General features: G+C 39.8%; 1 protein-coding gene across 2 annotated transcripts in view; it reads left to right on the top strand.

Moving 5' to 3' along the window:
• The window catches only part of ITGA8 (integrin subunit alpha 8), a 122,292-nt gene that overhangs the window by 80,007 nt on the left and 20,454 nt on the right, over positions 1-21,831 (top strand). The window contains exons 25-27 of one of the 2 annotated variants that reach the window (XM_054191370.1): positions 152-310; positions 7,198-7,323; positions 10,666-10,779. In XM_054191370.1, coding sequence (XP_054047345.1) covers positions 152-310; positions 7,198-7,323; positions 10,666-10,779 — 399 coding nt within the window. The remainder of the gene's footprint in view (positions 1-151; positions 311-7,197; positions 7,324-10,665; positions 10,780-21,831) is intronic. The other variant, XM_054191371.1, reaches the window with a different exon arrangement.

The following is a 21,831-nucleotide window of genomic DNA, read 5'->3' as shown; positions in this document are numbered from 1 at the left end:
GTCAATAAAATGATGTTAGTAATCTGTACATCTTTCCCAAAGTACTTCAGGGCTGTGGACACTGAGAATTTGAAAACGTCTAAGTAGTGGGTGCCGTGTTTTTTGTTGGTTTTTACTGCTTTGGAAAGTACTTATGATATTTGTTTGACAGCTGCACAATATAGGACCGAGTGCTGTCAACAATACAGTTCTCCATGTCGGTTGGCCTGTGTCCAGTCGAGAAGAATTTCTTCTTTATATTCTTCATATTCAGACACATGGACCATTGCACTGTCAAACGAGCTCTCCTATTAATGCAATGCAAATCAAGGTAAGTCAGCCCCTTTTATTTCCATCCCTGTCTGCATTTTGCTTGATTTTGTCTGCCTACGCTTCACAATGGGATGGAGCTTTTGGGAATTTTTTCACAGTGACCCTCAGATCATTTTCCTGGGTAAATAGCAAGATGTAGGTAGTCTATAATGTTTCTAGTGTGACAGTTGTGTTGCATGGTTATTTGTTTTCTGTACTTTTCTTATCAGAAGAGACTTGTATTTTGATTCAGTATTGCAGCATAAGATACAAGATAATTTTTTAAATGGAAATGTGCAGCGTTTTCCTTGAGGGTCATTTTTAACATGGCTCTGAATAGATGGCACAAAATTTTTCAGTCCTCAAGGGACTGAAAATTCTTGTGTCCTAAGGAGTACATTAATTCAGAAAGTCATCTGTACAGCGGTGTTAGCAGATGAACTCCCAAAGGTGATGTAAACCTTTGTTATGTCAAGGGATGCACAGAGCTCTTCAGTTGAGTCGGATACAACCTAGCGCTGGTTTGTTTATCAAAAGGTCTTACCTGTTAGCAGTGGGGAAAAACCTTTCTAGCAAAATAATGCCGTATCATTACATTGTGAGACATGAACTTCTCAGAGCTGTTTTATTTAATAGACAGGAGGCAGCCACCAGGTATTGCAGCATTCAGTATTTTTAAAGGGTGTGATGCAATTTTAGGTTTTTTTATTCCAATGCAAATAATTTACAGCTAATTTGTATGGTGATTTGTTTTTTTTAAGACTGGAGACTAATTCAGGTTGGAAGAGACTCAGGAGTACTTTGATCATAGAATCATAGAATCATAGAATCATTTAGGTTGGAAAAGACCCTTGGGATCATCGAGTCCAACCATCAACCCCACTCTACAAAGTTCTCCCCTACACCATATCCACATATCACCATATCCCTTAACACCACATATAAACGAGTCTTAAACACATCCAGGGATGGTGACTCCACCACCTCCCTGGGCAGCCTATTCCAGTGTCTGACCACTCTTTCTGTGAAGAACTTAATGTCCAGCCTAAACCTACCCCGCTGCAGCTTGAACCCATTCCCTCTTGTTCTGTCGCTAATTACCTGTGAGAAGAGACCAGCACCAACCTCTCTACAATGTCCTTTCAAGTAGTTGTAGAGAGTGATGAGGTCTCCCCTCAGCCTCCTCTTCCTCAAACTAAACAGTCCCAGCTCCTTCAATCTCTCCTCATAAGATTTATTCTCCAGGCCCTTCACCAGCTTCGTGGCCCTCCTCTGCACTCGCTCCAGCACCTCGATATCATTCTCGTATTGAGGTGCCCAGAACTGGACACAATACTCAAGGTGTGGCCTCACCAGTGCTGAGTACAGGGGGACAATCACCTCCCTCCTTCTGCTGGTGTCGATCCAACATCCTGCTCAAGTAGGATCAGCTGTGAGATCAGACTAGGTTGTTCAGGGTTTTATCCAGTCTGGTCTTAAAAAAATCCAAAACCAGACACCATAAAATCTCTGGGCAAATTCTGCTGCTTCTTTATTGTTTACAGGGAAAAGGTTTTTCCCTACGTCCAGTCTGAACCTCTCTTGTTTCAGCTTATGCCCAGTGCCACCATGCACCTCTGTGAAGAGCCTGGCTTCATTTTTGTCATAACCTTCTGCCTTCAACAGCTTTGGTCCCTGCAAAGCTTTCTTTGGTCCCTCAACCTGTCCCTGCAGGACAAGTGCTCCAGCCCTGAGCATCCCTGGGGGCTCTCTGCTGAACTCGTTCCAGTATATCGATCTCTCTTCTGCTGAGGCTCCAAAAATGGATGCTGTATCTACATGTGGTTTAATAAGTGCTGAGCAGAGGGGAGTAATCACTTTCTCAATGTGTTGCCTTTGCTTCTGTTCGTACAGCCCGGGATGCTGATGGCCCTTGCTGCTGACAGGGCTCACTGCTGACTCTTGTGCAGCTTAAGCCAGGTCTTCTTCTGCAGAGCTGCTTCTCAGCCACTCAGTCCTCAGCATGTTTTGTTGCCAGGGGCTATTTCCTTGCACTGAGTATTTAACAAGATACGTGTTTTTAATATCATATGCTATATTTTATATTATGATTAGGTTCAACATAGTATGAGACTGTATAATCTGTAAAATGGGAGTAGTTTTAGAAGCCTTTATATTTTTTACCTGTCTTAAAGTGTTAATGATTTTAATTTTTCAAAGAACATATTTGGAATATCCTATAAAGGCAAACTATCAACTGGAATTCTGCATGGAATGCACTCCAGAAATGGGAGTTTTCATGTGTTGCCACTTGAGAAAAGGATTCATATAGTCTACAATTATTTTATGGCCTACGTATTGTTTGCCATCCAGATTGCTTCCCCTCCCATGGACATGGTTCTTCTTTTATAGCGGAGCTGAAGATCTTGGAGTTTGGAGGAAACACTAACAAGGGGAAGCCTAGTAGCGGCCTCCTCAGTAAAGTGTTGATATGCCAGTGTCTAAAAGCCTATTTTAAGGTCTATGTTTGTGATGGCAGATCCCTTTGAAAAAGCTTGGTTTGGCTCAAAGTCAGAAGATTTAGCAGAACATAGCTCTACATATTATCCCATCAAAAACTAGGTATCCAATTTATTAAGCATAACTGATTCCAGACACTTCTGGAGTAAACAACACTTCTTGGGTTTAACCAGTAGCCTGTTAAACATCTTGCGAGGAGAGCTGCGTTCCAAATGCTTAAAGTGCTATATGTCTTTTGCATACCAGGAGGGGTTTGAGTTTAGTACAGCGGATGAAAGTGGAGACATTTTTCTAGTGAAGGGGATTGCTCACGACCACAAGAGCTACAAGGCAAGTCTTCAGCTTAAAGAGACAGAACTACAGTGTATACTTAGAAGAATATAGAAAAACTGATGTATACCAAATGCATTATGGCTAGATTTTTGTGTTTCACCCAGGAAGCCAGAGATGGGTTAGGATTCCACCCATTTATTTAGTGTATCTAGAGGAAGAAAAAGGAAACGAGTGATAGCGAACTAAAGATAGAAAATGTTTCCACTTTGTACCCAAAACAGCAAGTTTGGAAACTTAGAATGGAAAATAGAATTTTTCTATTAATCTTTTCCACCCCATTTCCACCTATTTTTCAGAAGTGGTGAGGAGCAAGAGGCTGAGCTGCTGCATTTGTATTTGCAAGCCTAGCATCTCAAAGCCGCTGGTCAGATCAGGTTGCAAGCACCTGAAAGGGAGTTCAGCATCCCCCCTCCCTACCCACTGTGTTCTGTTTTAAGTTTCAATTAAGAACTTGAGATGGCAGCATTACTGTCAGGAGGGCAGAGCTCCTGGGTAGAATAGCGCCACAGTTCTTAATGACATTTTCAGGCAATGTATTTTTTGGTGTTTTTTGGGGGGGCGTTCTAAGTTTTTTTGGGTTTGCTCTTCCTTATCCTACTTGATAATGATTACATCTGTTACATAAACAAGACTAAGTTCTTGTGAGGCTTGTGTGAAATCTTCCTGTAATAATGAAATAATGGTCTTAACAGAATATGGCTTTAGATACACGATCATTATTGCGAGAATTTAAACGTCCTTTCCTTATTTCAGCTATTCAAAGCAGAGAACAGCATTAATACACAAATCAGGTTTCAAATATGTAATCCTTATCTAGTGCTTCAGATGGAAAGAGGATACAGAGACAGCTTCCTTCAGGTTTTGTATAAACAGCAGGATTCCTGGCTCATATTTCCAAATAAGGCTGAGGACATTATATGCCTGGCTCCTCTATGGATTTCAGAACCTCACTCTCTTAGGGTGCTTGAGCATCTCCCCTTTGAAATGACTTAGATTGTTGAGTTTCAGTTAAAGCAGTACAGTCCTCCCTGTTGTTGAATTCCTTGTCTTGTAGAAAATTTTCCTTTGTGCTTTTTTGTTTCTTCCACAAAGATAAATCAAACCTGTGCACAGACGGACAGGCTTTTGTTTGGGGACGTTTCCTTTTCTGTAGCTTATCTTTCTCTGAAGGCGGTGAGGGATGTGAAGAGGTAGTAAAATTATGAATCTTGCAAAAGGTGTAAAGAGGAGCAAAAGGTCTGATCAAAGATATGGAAGAGATTCACTTGCAGAAGAACTCAGTACACTAGGATACTTCCGTCTAGAGAGGAGGTGACTGTGCACAAATATGATCCGTAAGATCAGAAGTGGCGGGAAGAGCATGGGTGGGGATTGACTGCTCTCTGCCTCTTCCTGCACAGGAATTGGAGCATCAAATGAAGCCTGTAGAGCCAGATTCAAAACAAGAAAAAGGAAGTGGTGGTTCATGGTGACAGGTATTAGATATCTGAAACTTGTTGCCAAAGGAAGTAGTCAAGGTTAAAAGTTTACATGGTTTTAAGAGGAAACTGGACAAATTTGCAGAAGAGAAGTCCAGTGATGATTAATACATGAACAAAAACTTCATGCAGACCAGGAAGTCCCTGAGCTGAAAACATTTGGAAGCTGAAAGTTATTAGAAGAGAGCATTGTGTTTGCATGCCCTGTTCTTACTCTTCCTTCCACATCTACATAAAGGCAGTGTTGATGAAAAGAGGGCTTTTCATCTCAGCTCAGCTAGATGGACTTTTGGCCTGAGCCATTATTCCTGACAAGTTGGGGTTTTTTCCCAGACTGATGGCAAAAAGTAATTTTATGGAGTCTGTGCCTATAAATACCAGAGGTATAGGCAGTGGTTTCCAGCTATGGTAGACAGTACAGAGTGACACACATGACACATTCTCAATAGCTGAGCGCTGTAGTACCATGAGAGAGGCAACTGTCAGGGAAACAGTGAAATAGCAGCTAAAATCCACCATATGGGTAAGGTGCATCCACTAACATGACTGGCAGGAACTAACCTCTTTCAGAGGCAGTGTCTCCTCATGCTGCAGGGTCATTATTACTGTGTGTAAGTCCTGGCCTACAGACAAAAGAATACCATCCAATGCATTGCTCTTGAATGGTCACTGATGCCTCTTGTACAACAGCTTTTATACAAAGTCCTCTTCCAGGTCATTTCTGATGGAGTTACACATTGCAGCAGAGGGTATTGCTGCCTAGAAAAAGAAGAAAGCTAAACTGGGTTTTGAAATTACAAGTGAAGAACTGGAGAGATCTGGAAATCTGCTCAAGGTGACAAGGCTCAGGAGAAAAAACCAGTTCAGTTTTCCCTGTTGGGGAAACCGAGACAGTCCATTGTAGTTAAAGGGAGGGAGTGTGTATCTGTTGAAAATAAAGTATGGTGTGTTAAATATGTGCCATATAATATAGCTACAGAGACAGAGTTGTACAATTCCATGCTACTTGCTCAAGAAGGATAAAATAATATCTTTAACCTGAACACGTAGGCCACTGGAGAAATTCTGCTTTTAAATTGTTGCAGGAGACATGTTTGTTTTCTCTTAAGCACAGAAGCTATTTTCGAACCTTTGCTGTAATAATTCACTACTGAAGATGCTGACGCTCTAGGATCTATGAAAAAAATAATTAAATATAAAAATCATTTAAAATTCCAATGGATCTACATATATACCAATTCTGATCATATATCGAGGGCTTCTTCAAAGGCATGTCATTATATTGCGGTTCTTTTAATTTGTCTTCATTAAAGAAGCCTACATGTGCTAGTGAAAGAATCCTGGAAAGAGAATTCCCACGTTATCACACTGAGAGGGAGAGATTTACTAGCTATTTAACGGTTCCCTTATTGCAAAAAGACAATGTTAACCTCATTAAACAACAGGAAAAAGAAAAGATTCTTATTTTTGCTTAAGAGGTTTTCATAGGTTAATTAATTCCAATATCTTTCACTTTGTAGGATGCTTTTGACTGAAGATCTCAGACAATGTCAAAACGGTGCCTTCCTTAGCCTTATAATTTTAATCAGATGAATGGTACAAATTTTCCAAATTTGTACTACACGGCATTAGTGTGAGAAAGGTTTTGTGTGTTTATAGCTCTTCTCTTCTCTTTAGTGCTACAACACTTCTTACAATTACAAATATTTTCTTTAGGAATTTGTTTAAGGTATTTTGTGTTCAGAGGTTAAAGGAACTGATAAGATGGATCTGATATAGGTCTTTTTAATCCGAGTCTCTTAAAGAATAGCCTTGTCTATATTTAGGTGAGTTCCCATTGAGATCTAATTGCAAACTTCCACATATATTTTGTTGTGATTTTACATGATCAGATTGTCATGAATTAGAATTTATCTTTCCCTGCGTAGCAATTGGGTTCCCAGGCATTCCCTGAGGCTTCTTGAAAGAAGCCATAAACACTCTGTGTAGAAATTAAAGACAAACTGCCAACAGTAAAAATAAAGTTTAATCAGAGAATAAAAATCTGCGAAGATAAAGCTGAAGAGAAGACATTTTAATATGAGATTAAAAATGAACAAACTGTTGCATTATACAAAGTTGAATTGTTATCAAAAGAAAACTGTAACAAATAATGATCAAAACTTGTGTTGCTAAAATTCAGACTTCCTTTTTTTTTTCTTTTACATTCTAAAGCTGGTAAAATCATTATATTTCAATAGACAGATTCTGATCTGAACTAATGACGAGATTTCCGTGCAGCTACTTCGAATTTATCCTGTTATAGAGATCAGAATCTGGCCCCGAGAGTCTAACAAAATTAAGTACAGCAATGAAATTGACACCAGTAAAAAGTGGGAAAAAATGTTACCTGCTGTAATTCCTATAACTGGGCAATATCTTGCTGTGCTATTACTCATCATGCTCCTAGTTGAAGACAGGATATTCTCATGGATGAGCTGTTAAATTGAAAAAGCAATGATGTTAATCCAAAATTCAAGACCACTGAAAAGGGAACAAACCTGTTAGAATCATTGTATGAGTATGTCATTACCATTCACATTTTTTCTCTTTGCAGTTTGCTATTCCACAAGACACCCCTGAACTTGCTGCTTTTTTATATAATTCCACAAATTCTCATTACATCAGAAGAAGGGATGTCACAGTGGCAGAACCTCACAGGAAAAACTCTGCAAAAATATTGGTGAGCTATCTAAAAATTATAAACTGGGACTATGCATACAGTATATCAAGGTGGCTGTTGCTTGACTGCAATTTTTTTACAGACTTTCAAATTTTTTCTAAGTGATTTTTAATCTCTGAGTTTAAAATATTGATTATTACATATCACCATGCCACAGGTTAGCGATTTTGATCGACAGATTTTAACATTAAAGATCATGCATGCCAAATTCCTGGCTTTCTTACTCCTGGCTGTTTGCAGACAAACCTCTGTGGTCATGCAATGGCACACTTGTCAATCACAGAGAAATTCATCACAGATTTAGAGAATGGGCCCCTCTTCCACACATTAAATTTCAGATTCTGACTTTTGAACGGTAGGTCTCTTCTTGTTAACTTGACTCCTAGCACTCTGGCTTTTGCATAAAGAGTAGCTCACACTTAGAACTAACATTTTCATGTGAAGTAACAGTTCTGACATACAAATACTTTGGAGTATATTTTTTCCCCCCAGTAAGTACTTATATACACAAGGAAAGGTAGGACTCTTTCCCCTTACAGTACCACAAGCAAGGCAAATGGGACAGGTCACTGCATTTTTAACATTCCAGACGATGCTGGAGCAAGAGCAAAGATCTCTCTCCCAGGAAAATAGTTCTGATTAGTCAGTCTGGTACCTGGGTATCTGGACTTGGCTGTATTTTCAGAAGGTTGTTTTTTTTCCATTCCTGCATTCAGTCTTTAGTATATCATCTTTAGTATAATTCAGCATTGTGGGTATCAGCTCCCCTTGCCCAGAGGCTGTGTTCAAATTCGGTGGCCTTGAGGTCAGTTGTGGGATTCATGCAGTCAGTGCTTTCCATCTATTTTTACAAACCTTGGGCGGAGTTTCTTTCATGCTTTCCAGTCTCTTATTAAGCTGTTTACTGCAAGCTCATGTTCGAATTCCTTGACATCACTAGAATTTGGTAGGAAGAAAAGAACCTCACAGACCTAGGTATTCTGGAGTAATAGAATAATTATTCTGCTTCTGAAAGTTAATTTGGCAATTTTTCTAACAGGAAGAAGATAGCATCTGAAAGTAATGAATACCATAATGTTATTAAGAACAAAATCACAGATAAACCCATTTTAAACAATAATCGCTGTTGATTCCTATGTAATTCTTTCATCAACTTAATGCCCTGGGAAGAATCTGATTCCACTGGGGCTGAAGGAAAAATGCCTGGGCTTTCGAAGACATACGAGTCAATACCACGGAACACTTAATCCATTCTTCAGTAATACCTTAATGATCAGCTGTCTTTCTCAGTGATTAGGCTCATATGCTGCCAACATAAAAATTCCTGCAGCAACTGAAGAAAGTGGTTAACAAAGTTCTTATGTACTGCGTCTGCATCTTAAAATACGAAGCAGGCGTTTTTCAGCTGCTTGATGTAGACAGACAGTATTTAGCTGAGTACTTAGTAATGGAAAATTGATGCTGTGAGGAGCAGTCTCCTAGTACAACATGCTTTTGATAAGCTCAAATTAGGATAGGATTTGGTACAGTGCTTACCACGGGATGTATAGCAGGACTTTTCCAGGATGGGCGTAGAAAAGCAATATGTCATTTCTTCAGTTAGAAACGTGCCCCACTTCTATGTGCCTTCAGCATTGCCTACTACAGATCCAGAAAAATTAATATTTTTTTTGACACATTGGAAGTATTCATGGAAAGCGAATGTTGCTCTGGAAAATGACTCATTGACCAAAGGTAATTCTTTCTTTGTTAAAATTTGTATTTTTTTTGGTCAGAAATTTTAAGTAATTTTCATTTTCATCAAAGCATTTCCACGGAGAGGAAAAATGTTCTGAGAACCTCTTCCTGTGTTTATACTGTTTATTAAACATTTAATTTCTCTTCCATTAGTTCTAATGTTACAGTTTTTTGAAAATCACTACAGGCTAAATGCATTACTAAGAAAACTAGAAATATGTGTTCAGGTTCTAAAATGTCAGCCAAAAGTAGACTTCTTGCATGCTAATGATTTATTTTGTTAATATGTGTTTTTGGCCACTATGATTAATGAAAACAACTTTCATCCTTCTTGCAATGTAAATAAATCTGTTTGGAGGATGTTTAAATATGAAAAGCCAAATAAACAGATACTTTGAAATATTCATTTCAAAAAGAGATTTATAGTTGCAAATTCCAGGGTTTACAGTTTCATTTTCAGACAGATTTAGAAAACAGTGATTAAGCATATGGCTTCTGCTTAACTTGTGATAAGACAGAGGTTTGTGGAGAAAGCTGTCTGTAAAGATACAGGATTCCTTAAGGGTGTTTTCATATATATTACATACATCACCATCTCATTTTCTGAAGTATGGGCTTTGGTAGGGAATATAATTCTCCTGAGGGAATATACTTGCGAGAACTTAGCTTTGCTTTTGAGGTCTCAAGATGTTCTGTCATGAGTGTCAATAAAGCATCTGTACAGGAAGGATTCTCTGCTTTGTTATAAAAATGTGAATTAATCAAAACCTCAGTCTTCCTCTTGAATCAAACCAAAACTTTTCAGGTAAAAGCCCAGTTGTGTGTATGAAGCTGTACATATTTTTACACACACTTCTAATAATTTTTCTATGAGATCTTTCTTCCTTTTTGCACCCCAAACAACTGCGTAATTTCTGTGGTTACCACATGAGACTCTGCTCCTTCCCTTCAGTGGCTCTAGTCAGCTTTTAACCTTTTTTGTGACATTCTCGTGGCAGACTTTAACACAGTATATAATTTTGAGTTACATTGCTTGGCTTTTGCCTTCAACTCTGTATGTGAGCCAGAATCACTGCTCATCAGGAACATTTCATGGACATCAAGTTTCAAGTAGAGCAACTAATGAATCTCAGCAAATGTTCTGGCCGCTATAATGTAAACATCAGTAAGAAAACAGGGAGAGTTAGAAGAGGGGAAAGATTTAGGAACATAAATAAAGACTTCAGGCACAGAGAACAGGAAAAAAAAGTGTTAAAATCACAACATGACTGATAGATGAAGACAAAGCACATGCTTCAAAGGATTGATAAGTACCTGAACGTTTTAAGAGTTCTTCAGAACAGATATTGTTGAAAATTATTACTTTTATTTTCATTACTACAGGTAAGTGGTTGTATTCACTGGTGGTGCAAAAAGAATCTCCCCCTTGGTTTATAGTTCTTACAATGACTCACGGGGTATCTCTTGTATATTAGATGAAATCACTGGTTTCAGACTACTTAGCTCTTTAAGCAAAGTTGATTTGTTTTGCTAATTTGTAGCACTTAAAAATTATTATATACATTTTTAAAGCATAGGTATGACTTCCCTTTATTTTGTACACAGAATTGTACAAATGTGAAGTGTATCCTAATTTCCTGCACTGTGGGACAACTGGAAAGAGGGAAGAGTGCAGCGCTAAAAATCAGGTCCCGGCTATGGGCCCAAACATTCCTGGAGGTAATGCACACAAAAATCTCCTTCTATACACAAAGACCTCTGCATCTTTTATTTGACTAGATATTTAAGAATACAAATGAGGAAATTAAGTGGGCCAAATGCAAATCCTTTTTTGTTATTATTTTCTTTGAAGTTAACATCTTATTTGTTCCTGTTCAGGTTGCATACATGCTGCTTACTTTTCTTTTTCTCACTATCACTCCTTCTTGAATTTGTGTTCTGAATCTTACCTGAAAATTCCAAGATTATTTTTAAACACCTTTCCTGGTTTTGTTTCTGCTTTCCTGGACTGGACCAAGTCAACAATCTCTTAGGTCTCTCTGATGTGCTCTGCATTCATCACATCTTTCCTGATGAAAGGTTTTTCTTGGAGCCAAACAGTATATGGTGTACACTGTGTCCAGCTTAAAAATTCGTTGTTATTCACTGTCCATTGATCTATGGAAGAGTAATATGTACCAAGCTCATATAACATACAACACTGATGTAGTGACAATCTGTGTCTCACCACTAAAAAGAAGGGACAGTGCAGACCATGGGAAAAAAGGAACTTCTTTTTGCAAATTCTTGCATTTCCAACTTCATCTGCTCCCAGAGTTGTATTTGCACTGCATGAGGCAGAGGGATTGCACTGTGACCTGTTACCTCACAGCTGGCCATGTGTCTGTAGTACTATGTGACTGTCATATCTTTAACACTGGGCAGTATTAAGCTCCTCACACCTTTTAAGATAATTTCTCCCTTTCCTCAAATGTGAAAGCAGATAAAAGAAATTCTTTCTCACTTAACTCACTTTTATGGAGAAACAAGAGAGCAGGTGGGACAGTATTTACAGAAAGTTGAATGCCAGCTCAATAGCTAACCATTGTTGCTCCAAATCCACAATGGGAGCATACTTTGGGGGTTACGGGTCTCTCTTAGTGTAATGGGACTATGACTACAGATGAGATTTTTCTACCTATCTGTCAGGACACGTGGTTCTGTTTCTTCTGCAACAGCTATTAGCACCATTATGACTGAAGAGAGCATAGAACTATCTGGCCTTGCTTGAGAGAAAGTGATTTCTCTAGCTCAGTAACAAAGGACATACTTTCGGATACTAAGAGAATTAATTCCTGATTTGTCAGTACACTTTCTTTCTGTTAAGAATCAATCCCAAGAAACTTTCATATCCTTTCTTCAGTTCCCTTACACAAATACAATGATTTTAAGAGGAGGCATATTTAGCAAAGATGTCTGAAAGGCTAGACTGTGTGTACTTCATTTAGGTTTTCTTAGTGAGTCATCTTCTAGTGGGAAAAAAAGGGCAGGCTCCAGTTCAAATTTAAGCCCAAAAGCTTGCCAGCTTGGATCTCTCTCTGGCCTTCCAAATCTGGGTAGCTGGGATGGACACCTTCTGGTGTAAGCTTCTGCAAAGGTCTTAGAAAATTTTGCACAGAAAATGCCAGTAGGTAAGCGTCTCTGCACTCACAGGAAAAATACATATATTGGAAAATACAATGGGAATTTTATTCCAATTTTTTCTAATTCCAGTAAGAGACTGTTTGACGTTTGCGTACTGTTAAGTTCAGTTAAGAACTTAACTGCACTGGTTCACTGTTCCTAACACATAGAGACAGGCAGAGAGGCAGAAATATTATCCTTGGCTGGAACAGTCTGTGATAATTTTTGACCACTGCAGTTTGCATGCAATATCACAGTGAAACTTCCCCATGTTCTTCACCAAGCAAGAGATAAAGCTTAGCTCCCTTAGCTAACTACCATGCTGGGAAATGTACTTGACGCATTCCGCACCCAATCAAGTCTTTCTGTTCATCATTCTGCTGGTGAAATATAATTAAGTCTGTAAGGGACAAAACCAAGGTCTTGTGAAAAAACAAACACATAAATGAAACCCCTTGCACAGATCTTTAGATGCCAATTTTCTAGGCTATTTACAGTTATTTCAGTGGGAAATAGCCTTATAAAAGTTTTTCTAAGTCCAGTTTAGTATGTAACAAGAAATAACTGTAAGAGATTAAAGCTAAACAAATTTAATGAGAAACAGAGAGTGTTTCTCCGAGTTTTTGGTGGTGACAGAGGATGTATAACAGTTGGAACAAACTAGCTACAGAAGATATGAAGTCTCCTTTTCTTAGTGACTCTTAATAAAGGCAGAATCTGTTTCTAGAATATAAGCTTAGTTAGACTGACTTAGGTTCAGAACAAGGATAACTACATGAAATTCAGTGTCATGTTTAATGCCGGAGCTGTGGGACTCATCTTACCTAATTTTAGTCATCTGAAAGTTAGGTGCCAAAGCTAGTTGCCTAATTCTGTGGCCAGTGACAAGACAGAGAGGTATCTTCAGGGTATGCTTTATCCAGCTGATGTGAAACACCTTCTCTGCCCACCTTCTGATCTGGATGGTGGAGAAGGGTCAAAGCTGTGCCTTGGGACACGGATGTGTGGAAACCCACCAGGCAATGCCAGTGCTGCAGTCCCTTTAGCTCCTCCTTGCTCCTTAATAAATCCTGCTTGCTATGCCTGCACCTCCATTCACTTGGTGAGCTCAAGGCAGAGGTAGTGCCAGGCACCAGTGATGCCTGGCAACAGGACAAGAGGTAACGGGCACAAACTTGAACATAAGAAGTTCCACCTAAACATGAGGAGGAACTTCTTTACTTTGAGGGTGGCAGAGCACTGGAACAGGCTGCCCAGAGAGGTGGTGGAGTCTCCGTCTCTGGAGACATTCAAAACCCGCCTGGACGCGTTCCTGTGCAACCTGCTGTAGGTGACCCTGCTCTGGCAGGGGGGTTGGACTAGATGATCTCCAGAGGTCCCTTCCAACCCCGACCATTCTGTGATTCTGTGGAACCTTACACCAGCCCGTGGGCAGGGGCAAGGATGTAGACTTGCCAGGGGCCATCCTGTTGACTCCCTAGGTGCAGAGACCTCATGGCAAACACTCCTACAAGTACATCTTTTGCTTACTCCACTGTCCTTACATACCCTTATCCTTACAAGGCTTGTTGTGGGCTGCGATTTTACCTTTTATCTGTATCCTTAGGAAACATTTCTGTTTCCTTTGAATAGTAACTTGCAAGCCTTGTAAAAGCTCAGAAAACTCCACTTAAAGCAACAGGATTTTTTTCTAAGTAAAAAAGGTAGTCCCCAGAGAACTGTTGCATCCTCCCATTTATGTCTAAGAAGCTGCCAGAATAACATGACCCCTGCTTCATGTGTAAACTTAGATATTGAGAAGAGAGAGAGAGCAAATAGTGTGATGGGATCTGGTTGCCTTCCTCCCACTCACCTCAAAACAGTTCCCTTTTTCACAGCCCCTTTTAAAATTAACAGTTATACAGCCATCGTCATAAAAGACTGTAGAGCACAATTAGTTTCCTAAAAAGGGCATAATTGGCCCTTAGCAAGCCTGTAAACTGCTAGTTCCTAAGGATATTCCAGAAGTAAACTGAAGTATGCCTAAAAAACAACTGCTATTAGCAAGGCTGAAATCTGTAGATTCAAACTGAGGATGAAAATACAGTAAAAATAATCAGGATGTGGTAATTCCAAACCAGGAAGGACTGTTCAAGGGCCAGAGTGAACCCCACAGTCATGGTTTTGTAAAGAAACTTAGAGGAAAAGTTGCTGTTTCTACAGCAACATCCCAGACTCTTTTGCACATGCAATTAATGTACAAACTTTTCATAAGCTAAAGAAAGCAGGATAATGGTGACATACAACATTGCTTAATGTATTATAATATAAATGAAGATACAGTCATCTGCAGAAGAAATTCTTTGTGCTTATTAAAGCTGAGAACATGCTGTCATTCTGTATTTTCTTCTTATAGATATGCTAATGCAGACCTGAGAAGAATTTGAAAGTGATTGATGAATGCTAGGATGAAATAATTCATGTTTCTCATTGAAGTTATATGGATCAGCGTGTATATTTTGTTGCCACAAAAGATCAGTCACGTATTGAGTGACTCCTTCCTCTTCCACTTAGTTTAACTGACAACAGCTGACCCCTTTGCCTCTTAACAGTTGTAATCTGTCACCTTAAAACCCAAACTCCCATAACAAATAACAGTTAAATGACGTGCCATGATTAGACATGTTTGAGTAAATAAAGCAGCCCGAATTTCCCAACCAGCCAACAAAGATAGAGACAGACATTGTGCAAAGGCCAAGAAGAATCACAGACTTTTTTGGATTAACTTCAAAGTCTGGCTGTAAATATGAACCCTCTAGTAAAGCTGACTTTTGGATTCAGACTTGCTGATCAAGCAAATAATAGCCTTATTCGTGCAAAAGAGAAACAACCTTATATGGTTACGTTACGTTGTGTTCTGTTAGGCCTCTATTATGTCCCCATTTGTCTAATCATGGTATTTCTGAGTCATCAGAGGGAGATCCAAGGGGATCTTGCCCAGTATTCTTTGATGGGTACTTTTTAATATAAGACTTAGGAGTTGGCTAGTAAAACATCTGTTTTGAAAATGTGTTTCTAAATGATGAATCTGTACCATCTGTCTGATTTGCGACATCCTTCCAGGCTCCAAGCTCTTTGGACACTTATAGTACTGTGGGAAGTGGAACTCAGCTCATTCTTGACTATTATTTCAGCCCGTATTGAAAGTTCCTCACAATGATAAAAATCTCCTTCTGGGAGAGCCTGGGGAGGCAGTAAAGAAAACAGAGAGGGTGTGCAAGGTTCCCAAGAGGTTTGAAGTTTATTTTATTTTATTTTAATGTTACTGACTATAATTGTATTATTTCTCTCTTGACTTTTAGACAGATCCAGGTATTCGAATTTGGCACCCCTGACTGCATGAACTTTAATACCTAGAAGGGAGAAAAATCTAATTTAAATCTGAGAAAGCTGAGAAGCAACAGAAACATCGCAGCCACACTGTAATCAGGTGCTCCCTTAGTACACAAAGCCTTGTTTTGGCTTCTCTGTTAAATACTTATTATTTCAGTGTTTCTGAACATGCACTGCTCCCGTTTCTTTTTAGCTGCCTAAAAATGGAAATATATGCTTGACATAATGAAGGTGATGAGCGCTGCAACACCCACATCTTAAGTGCCTGACCCCAGACTGGTATCCAAAACCTGAAAATAAACACTCAGTCTCCCTATACAGCATATGGAGACAATGAGGTGCCTCAGACAAATTGACTTGCACTAACCATCAGGGTGGTGCATGAGGGCTGTCCCTTGTCAGGAGGATAGGCACACAAATAAGAATTAAGTGGGAATATTTCCACCCTTTCAGAAGGCAGAATCCAAAAATTACTCAGGAGGTACCTATAGCATTAGTTGAAAGACTTAAAGAGGTCTTTGTTTATTCAAAATTCAGTGGCAGAAGCTAGAGCTGGCAGTCTAGTGATTAGAGAATTCATGACTGAAAGAAGTTAATTCAATTCCTTCTTCAACTTGAGAAACCCCATATCCCTGCTTTATAGAAGGATGATTTTCCCTTCTGCTGAAGCTGAACCTCTACAAGGACATAAAAAGAAATTGAGATGTCTGGAAGGGTATAGAAAATGAGATAGAGCCTGATGTAATACCTTGGGTTTTGAGCCATCAGCTAGAAGTCCTCCCAGTCCTCTCATCGTGCTTTGCCTTCATTGCCTGGCACCTGGAGCTATCATCACTGTTAAAGTGCATGCTCTAATTGTACTTTCTTGATGAGAAATTTTGTTGGGAATCTCCACATTTTACTACTGGTGAACTCAGAGACTCTTTTTAGCGTGGTAGAAATTCTCTAGGCCAGGTAATGCTTTCGGGACAAGGATTCCGTTTAGCTGCACAAAGGCCATTGGAGGCAGAATGCAGATAACCAGTGCAGTGGGGCCACACAGACTATCCTCTGTGCAGCACACGTGTGTTTGCAGAGGCTTGGAAGTCAGAACAGAGGTGACACTGGTGTAGGTGGTCCAAGACAGGCAAGAGATCTAGCTCTTGTACAGGCTCCTTTATTCAATCATTTTTCCCCCTCTTCTCTTTACTGTGGGAGCAATTACTCCATCTGTAAGTGGGATATGACCCCAAGGAACAATAGTTTCTATCTTCAGCATCCCCCAGCACAGAACCTCTTTCCGTGTCCAGTGGAAAACACCTTAGTCAAGGGAAGCCTGCTTAGTCTTTTCAAAGCATTATTCTGCAGCCAGCCTAAATTCCCTCTCTGTGGATGGAAGTGGGGAAGCATCAGAAAAATTAGTCAGAGAGATATCTTGTTCTCTCATTAACTGACATATATGTCATATATGAATGTTTAAGTAGATGATTTTAATTCAGACTGAGAATTAAAAGCCATAAATTTGATGCACTGCCCTGCAAGCCACATGTAATAACAAAAGGAGGAAGTCATCAAAGAAATTTGCCTTTACGTCAAACAACTGTTGTTATTTGAAAAAACAAAATAAGTAAAAAAGAAAACTGTGTGTGGCCAAAAATACTGTATTATAGTGGATTTGATTGTTTGTGTGGAATGAAGGCTAGAAAGAAAGAGTCCTTGGCACTGGACTGAACTAGCTGGAAGTTTTTTTGGGTGTGGGCTAGTTTTGTTTTCATTCGTTGTTATTTAAAATAATGTCAAAATGTTGACAAGAGCAGAACATGAGATTCTTGCTAGATGTGCTAAAGTATAGGTAATGTCAGGTGTATGAAGAAACAAACATCTTAAATTGATAACCATTAAGATCTGTATATTAAAATGTTCTGAAATCACAACAAAATATCTGCCTGTATTATAATGTAAAATAGTCTGTTTAAATGAATGTAAAAGATAAAACATGTGGAGTGTAAGAAGTTAATGGCAGAGATGAGGATGTGTTGATTTTCAGGAGTTGTGTTGTCTTTGGTCACAGATACATTTGGGTGGACATACCCTCTTGTTATAAATAGCACAAGTACTTTTTGACCACGCACGGGGTCATACATACATTTTTTAACAAATTAATACAGGAACAAACAGTTGTATGACCTCTACTCTCAGCATTTATGTCAGCTACTCTATTTATTGGCAGTAGTTCAGGATTTTGGAGGTATGGGTCAAAGAAAGCAAGCTAATGAATTCCCAAAGCCTATATTTAAAAGGTAACACCATATTGCTTACCCTCTTGTCTCTAAAATATGCCAGACTCCAGCAGACATGAAGAGAAACAAGTTTTAATCAAGCAAGGCCAATATTGTTATAACAGCACTGAACTCCATATGCAACAGACGTAAGTTCTGGGGGGAAAATTCCACCGCAACATGCAGCTTGCATTAGAGAAAGCACATACCCTTCAGATTGGGTGGCTTCGCTGGGCTACATCTAGACAGAAAAAAAGTATTTCAGAGGTTGAACAATGCTCCATAGAGGCTATGGAACAAAGTCATTCTCTGGGTAGACTGGGGAGTCTCTCCAGTAGTTAAACTCGTCAAACCTGCAGAAGAACAATGACCTGTCAGATTTCTTTAAGCTGATGAAAGTTTTGTTCCTCCCACCCTCAGTCTAGCTCCCTGTGGGACAGATTTGTCCCTGCATTTTAGTCTATTCTCTGACCAGGATGCCTTCATGTGCCCTAAAGATGCTTTGGGGAGACATCAGGTCTTTGCTTGAGTTTCCTGCAGAAACCACCAGCGTTCCACTGGAGCCTAGAGAACTCTCCTTCAAATTGTCCAAGATTTTCCAGCACTTTCCACATTATTTCTGTTTGTCTCAATTGTACTTAGGGAAACACAGAACTGAATATTTATTGGGAACACTTTCCTTCACTTCTGGATGCTTCCGTGTCTCGCAACTGTTAAAGAAAACAAAGGCTTCAGTTCAAAAATCTCTTTGTTAAACAAAAGTGTGTAGAGAGAGAGAAGCCTTAATAAATACCCCAGCAGGGATCTACCACCCAAGCAACACAAGGGATGGCCATGTTTTGCCTACTTACCAGGATATTGGCAAACTACTGTCTCAGCGATGCACACAAGAGCAGGCTCTGCTTGTTCTAGCACAAAGGGAAGCTCAAAAGGCCAGTGTAGCTGGGTCTGGGCCTACCTACTGTTGGCCATTAGGCACTGACAGTCACAAATGCCAAATTCCTTCTTCCGCTTCCTCTGAGCCATAATGAAGTCCTCAGCTTGAATTGCAAACCACAGGTCCTGCTCCTTCCAGTAAACACTGAATATTTAAACGTGTGCTATTTAAAAAATTATATTGTAAAGAAATGCTGTTTCTCACAAATGACTTGAGAATTATAAATGAGGCTGTAGGAGAGACAGCTGCCTGTATCTCCAAGGTGTTGGTACAAGTAAAAATCCTGTTTGCAGCTGATGCTGGCCACAGTCATTGTTTTAATGCCCTTTGCCACAAACACATAATTCTGTGAATGCGGACAATAGTCTCTAGTTTTTTAAATTCTCCATTCCTGTAAAGCAATGGAGATGTGCAGCGTTTCCAGGAGCCCAATGAAGGGTTGAGGAGAGTTGATAGCTGTGGGCACAACCCAAGGTTATTAACCCCAGCCAAGGATTAATCCACAGGAAGTGCCCTCCTCTGATGTTCTTATTGCTGATATAAACTGAAGATTAAATAAGCCATGTGTAGTAGGTGAAAGGATTTATTTTTCCATGAGTGCTGTGTTTCCTTTATACGATGTTTCAAGAGAGTTAATGCCTTTACTGTACTTTAGCCAATCAGGCTGCATGTCTAATGTCTACTTCTTTAATAATATAACATATCCTGCTCTCTCCATTACAGATTACTTTTATAAATTGTATAAGTCATATCCAGAATCCTACTTAATATGAATTGCTTAGAGTCCAAAGCATAAGGCTTTTTTCAGGCTTTTTTCTGGATGCAAAACATTACACAACTACAAAAACATGCTGGGACTTTGTGTGAGAAGTCTAGAGCTGTAGAATAAAAGATTAAGAATAGCTTGAGTCTGAAAATGGAAAATAATTAGTGTGATAAGGAAAAATTATTTTTCTGAAGATCATCTCATAGATGTTCAGCACCATGAAAGTGTATAAAAAATACTTATTTGCCAAGTCCAATATTAAATCAGTCTAATTTTTAATTTCAAACGCTGTTGATAGAAAAGGTAGTTCCCTTTCATTAAATGCCACCTATGGTAAGGAGCTGATTTGACTATCCCTGTGTAGCCATTTGAGTCAGTTTTCTTCATATTGCTCATTCCTAATAGCAGCCCCAAGGACAGGTTAAATGTTCTGAGAATAAACATTCGGCTGCTCTCTATATTTTAAAAGAACAAATTTACGGCAGAGCCAAATGAGTTCCAGAAGGCAATAAATGTGCTGGCTTCACGTCACCAGTAAACACTCACATATTTGAAGAGAAAATTAGTTTTTTTAAAAAGATGACAGAATGGACAAGGCAAATATCAGAACTACAACCCTGGACCTCAGGAGAGCAGCCTTCAGCCTTTTCAGGGATCTGCTTGGAAGAACTCCATGGGAGATGATCATGGAGAAAAGAGGAGCCCAGGAGAACTAGTGGTTCTCCAGGATCATCTCCTTTAAGCTTAAGAACTGTTCATCCTAACATGCAGGAAGTCAAGGAGGCCTGCATGGATGACCAAGGGGCTCTTGGTAAAAGTCAAACATAGAAAGTAAACATAAAAAAGGTGGAAGCAGAGTTAGTTGACTCAGTACAGGGGCTAGCTAGGGAATATAGAGACAGTGTCTCAGCATGCAGGGACAGAATTAGGAAAGTAAAAGCCCACTGGAAGCTGAACCTAGCAAGGAACTTAAAGAGCATCAACGAGGCTTCTATAAGTATATCAAAAGCAAAAGGAAGGTTAGGGAAAATATGGGTCTTCTGCTGAATGGGACATGGAAAAGGCTCCTTCACTTCGGTCTTTACTGGTAAAATCTACACACAGTAATCCAAGACCTCCGTGACCAGAGAGAAAACCTGCAGCAATCAACATTTACCTTCGGTGGAGAAATATCAGGTCAGGAGAACATTTAAACAAATTGGACATAGAAAAGTCCTTGGACTTTTCTGAGGGAGCTGGCCAATATCAGTGCAAGACTACTCTCAGTTATCTTTGAAAGATCATGGTGACTGGGGGAAGTTCCTGAGGACTGGAAGAAAGCAAATGTCACACCTATCTTCAAGAAGGAGGATCTAGACAACTACAGACCAGTCAGCCTCGTTTCAATCCCTGAGAAGGTGACGGAGAAAAAAAACAACCTGGAAGCCATTTGCAAACATCTGAAGGATAAGAGGATGATTTGGAGTTGTCAGTGTGGATTTACGAAGGGGAAATCATGCTTGACCAACCTGATAACCTTCTGCAATGAGATAAATGAGGTTCATCTTGCTGCATGAGGGAAGAACAGTCATTGGTTTTTATCTCGACTTTAGCAAGCTTTTTGACACTGTCAAAATGAATTAAGTTAGGTTGACAGAGAGATGGATTCAAAACTGACTGAACTGCCACGCTTACAGCGCTGTGATCAGCAGCATGAAGTACAGCTGGAGGTCCATCACTAATGGTGTACCCCAGGGGTCAATACTGGGGCCAATACTGTTTCACATCATTAATGACTTGGATAATGGGACAGCGTACGCTTTCAGCAAGTTTGCAGATGATAGAAAAGTGGAAGGAGTGGTTGATACACGAGATGATTGTACTGCCTTCAGAGGGACCTTGGCAGGCTGGAGAAATACGTTTGCAGGAATTTCATGAAGTGTGACAAAGGGAAACACAAAGTCCTGTACTACAGGAGGAGTAACCCTATGCACCAATAAAGGCTGGGGGCCAACCAGCTGGAAGCCAGTGTTCTAGCAAAGGATCTCAGGGTCCTGGTGGACACCAAGTTGAACATGAGCCCACTGTGTGTCCCCTTGCAACAAAAAAAAGTTGACAGCCTTAGGCTGCATCAGGAATAACGTTGCCAGCAGGCCCAGGGAGGTGACTTTTCCTCTCTACTCAGCAGTGGTGAGACAGATCTGGAGTCCTGAGTCCAGTCCTTGGGCTCCCTGTGACAAGTGAGTTGCGGACATACTGGAGCAGGTCCAGCCAAGGGCCAGAATGATGATTAAGGG

The sequence above is a fragment of the Rissa tridactyla genome, chromosome 2 (genome assembly GCF_028500815.1).
Source record: "Rissa tridactyla isolate bRisTri1 chromosome 2, bRisTri1.patW.cur.20221130, whole genome shotgun sequence".
Taxonomy (NCBI): Eukaryota; Metazoa; Chordata; class Aves; order Charadriiformes; family Laridae; genus Rissa; species Rissa tridactyla.
Note: the sequence above shows the minus strand (reverse complement) of the source record. Positions and strands in the feature narration are given on the sequence as shown.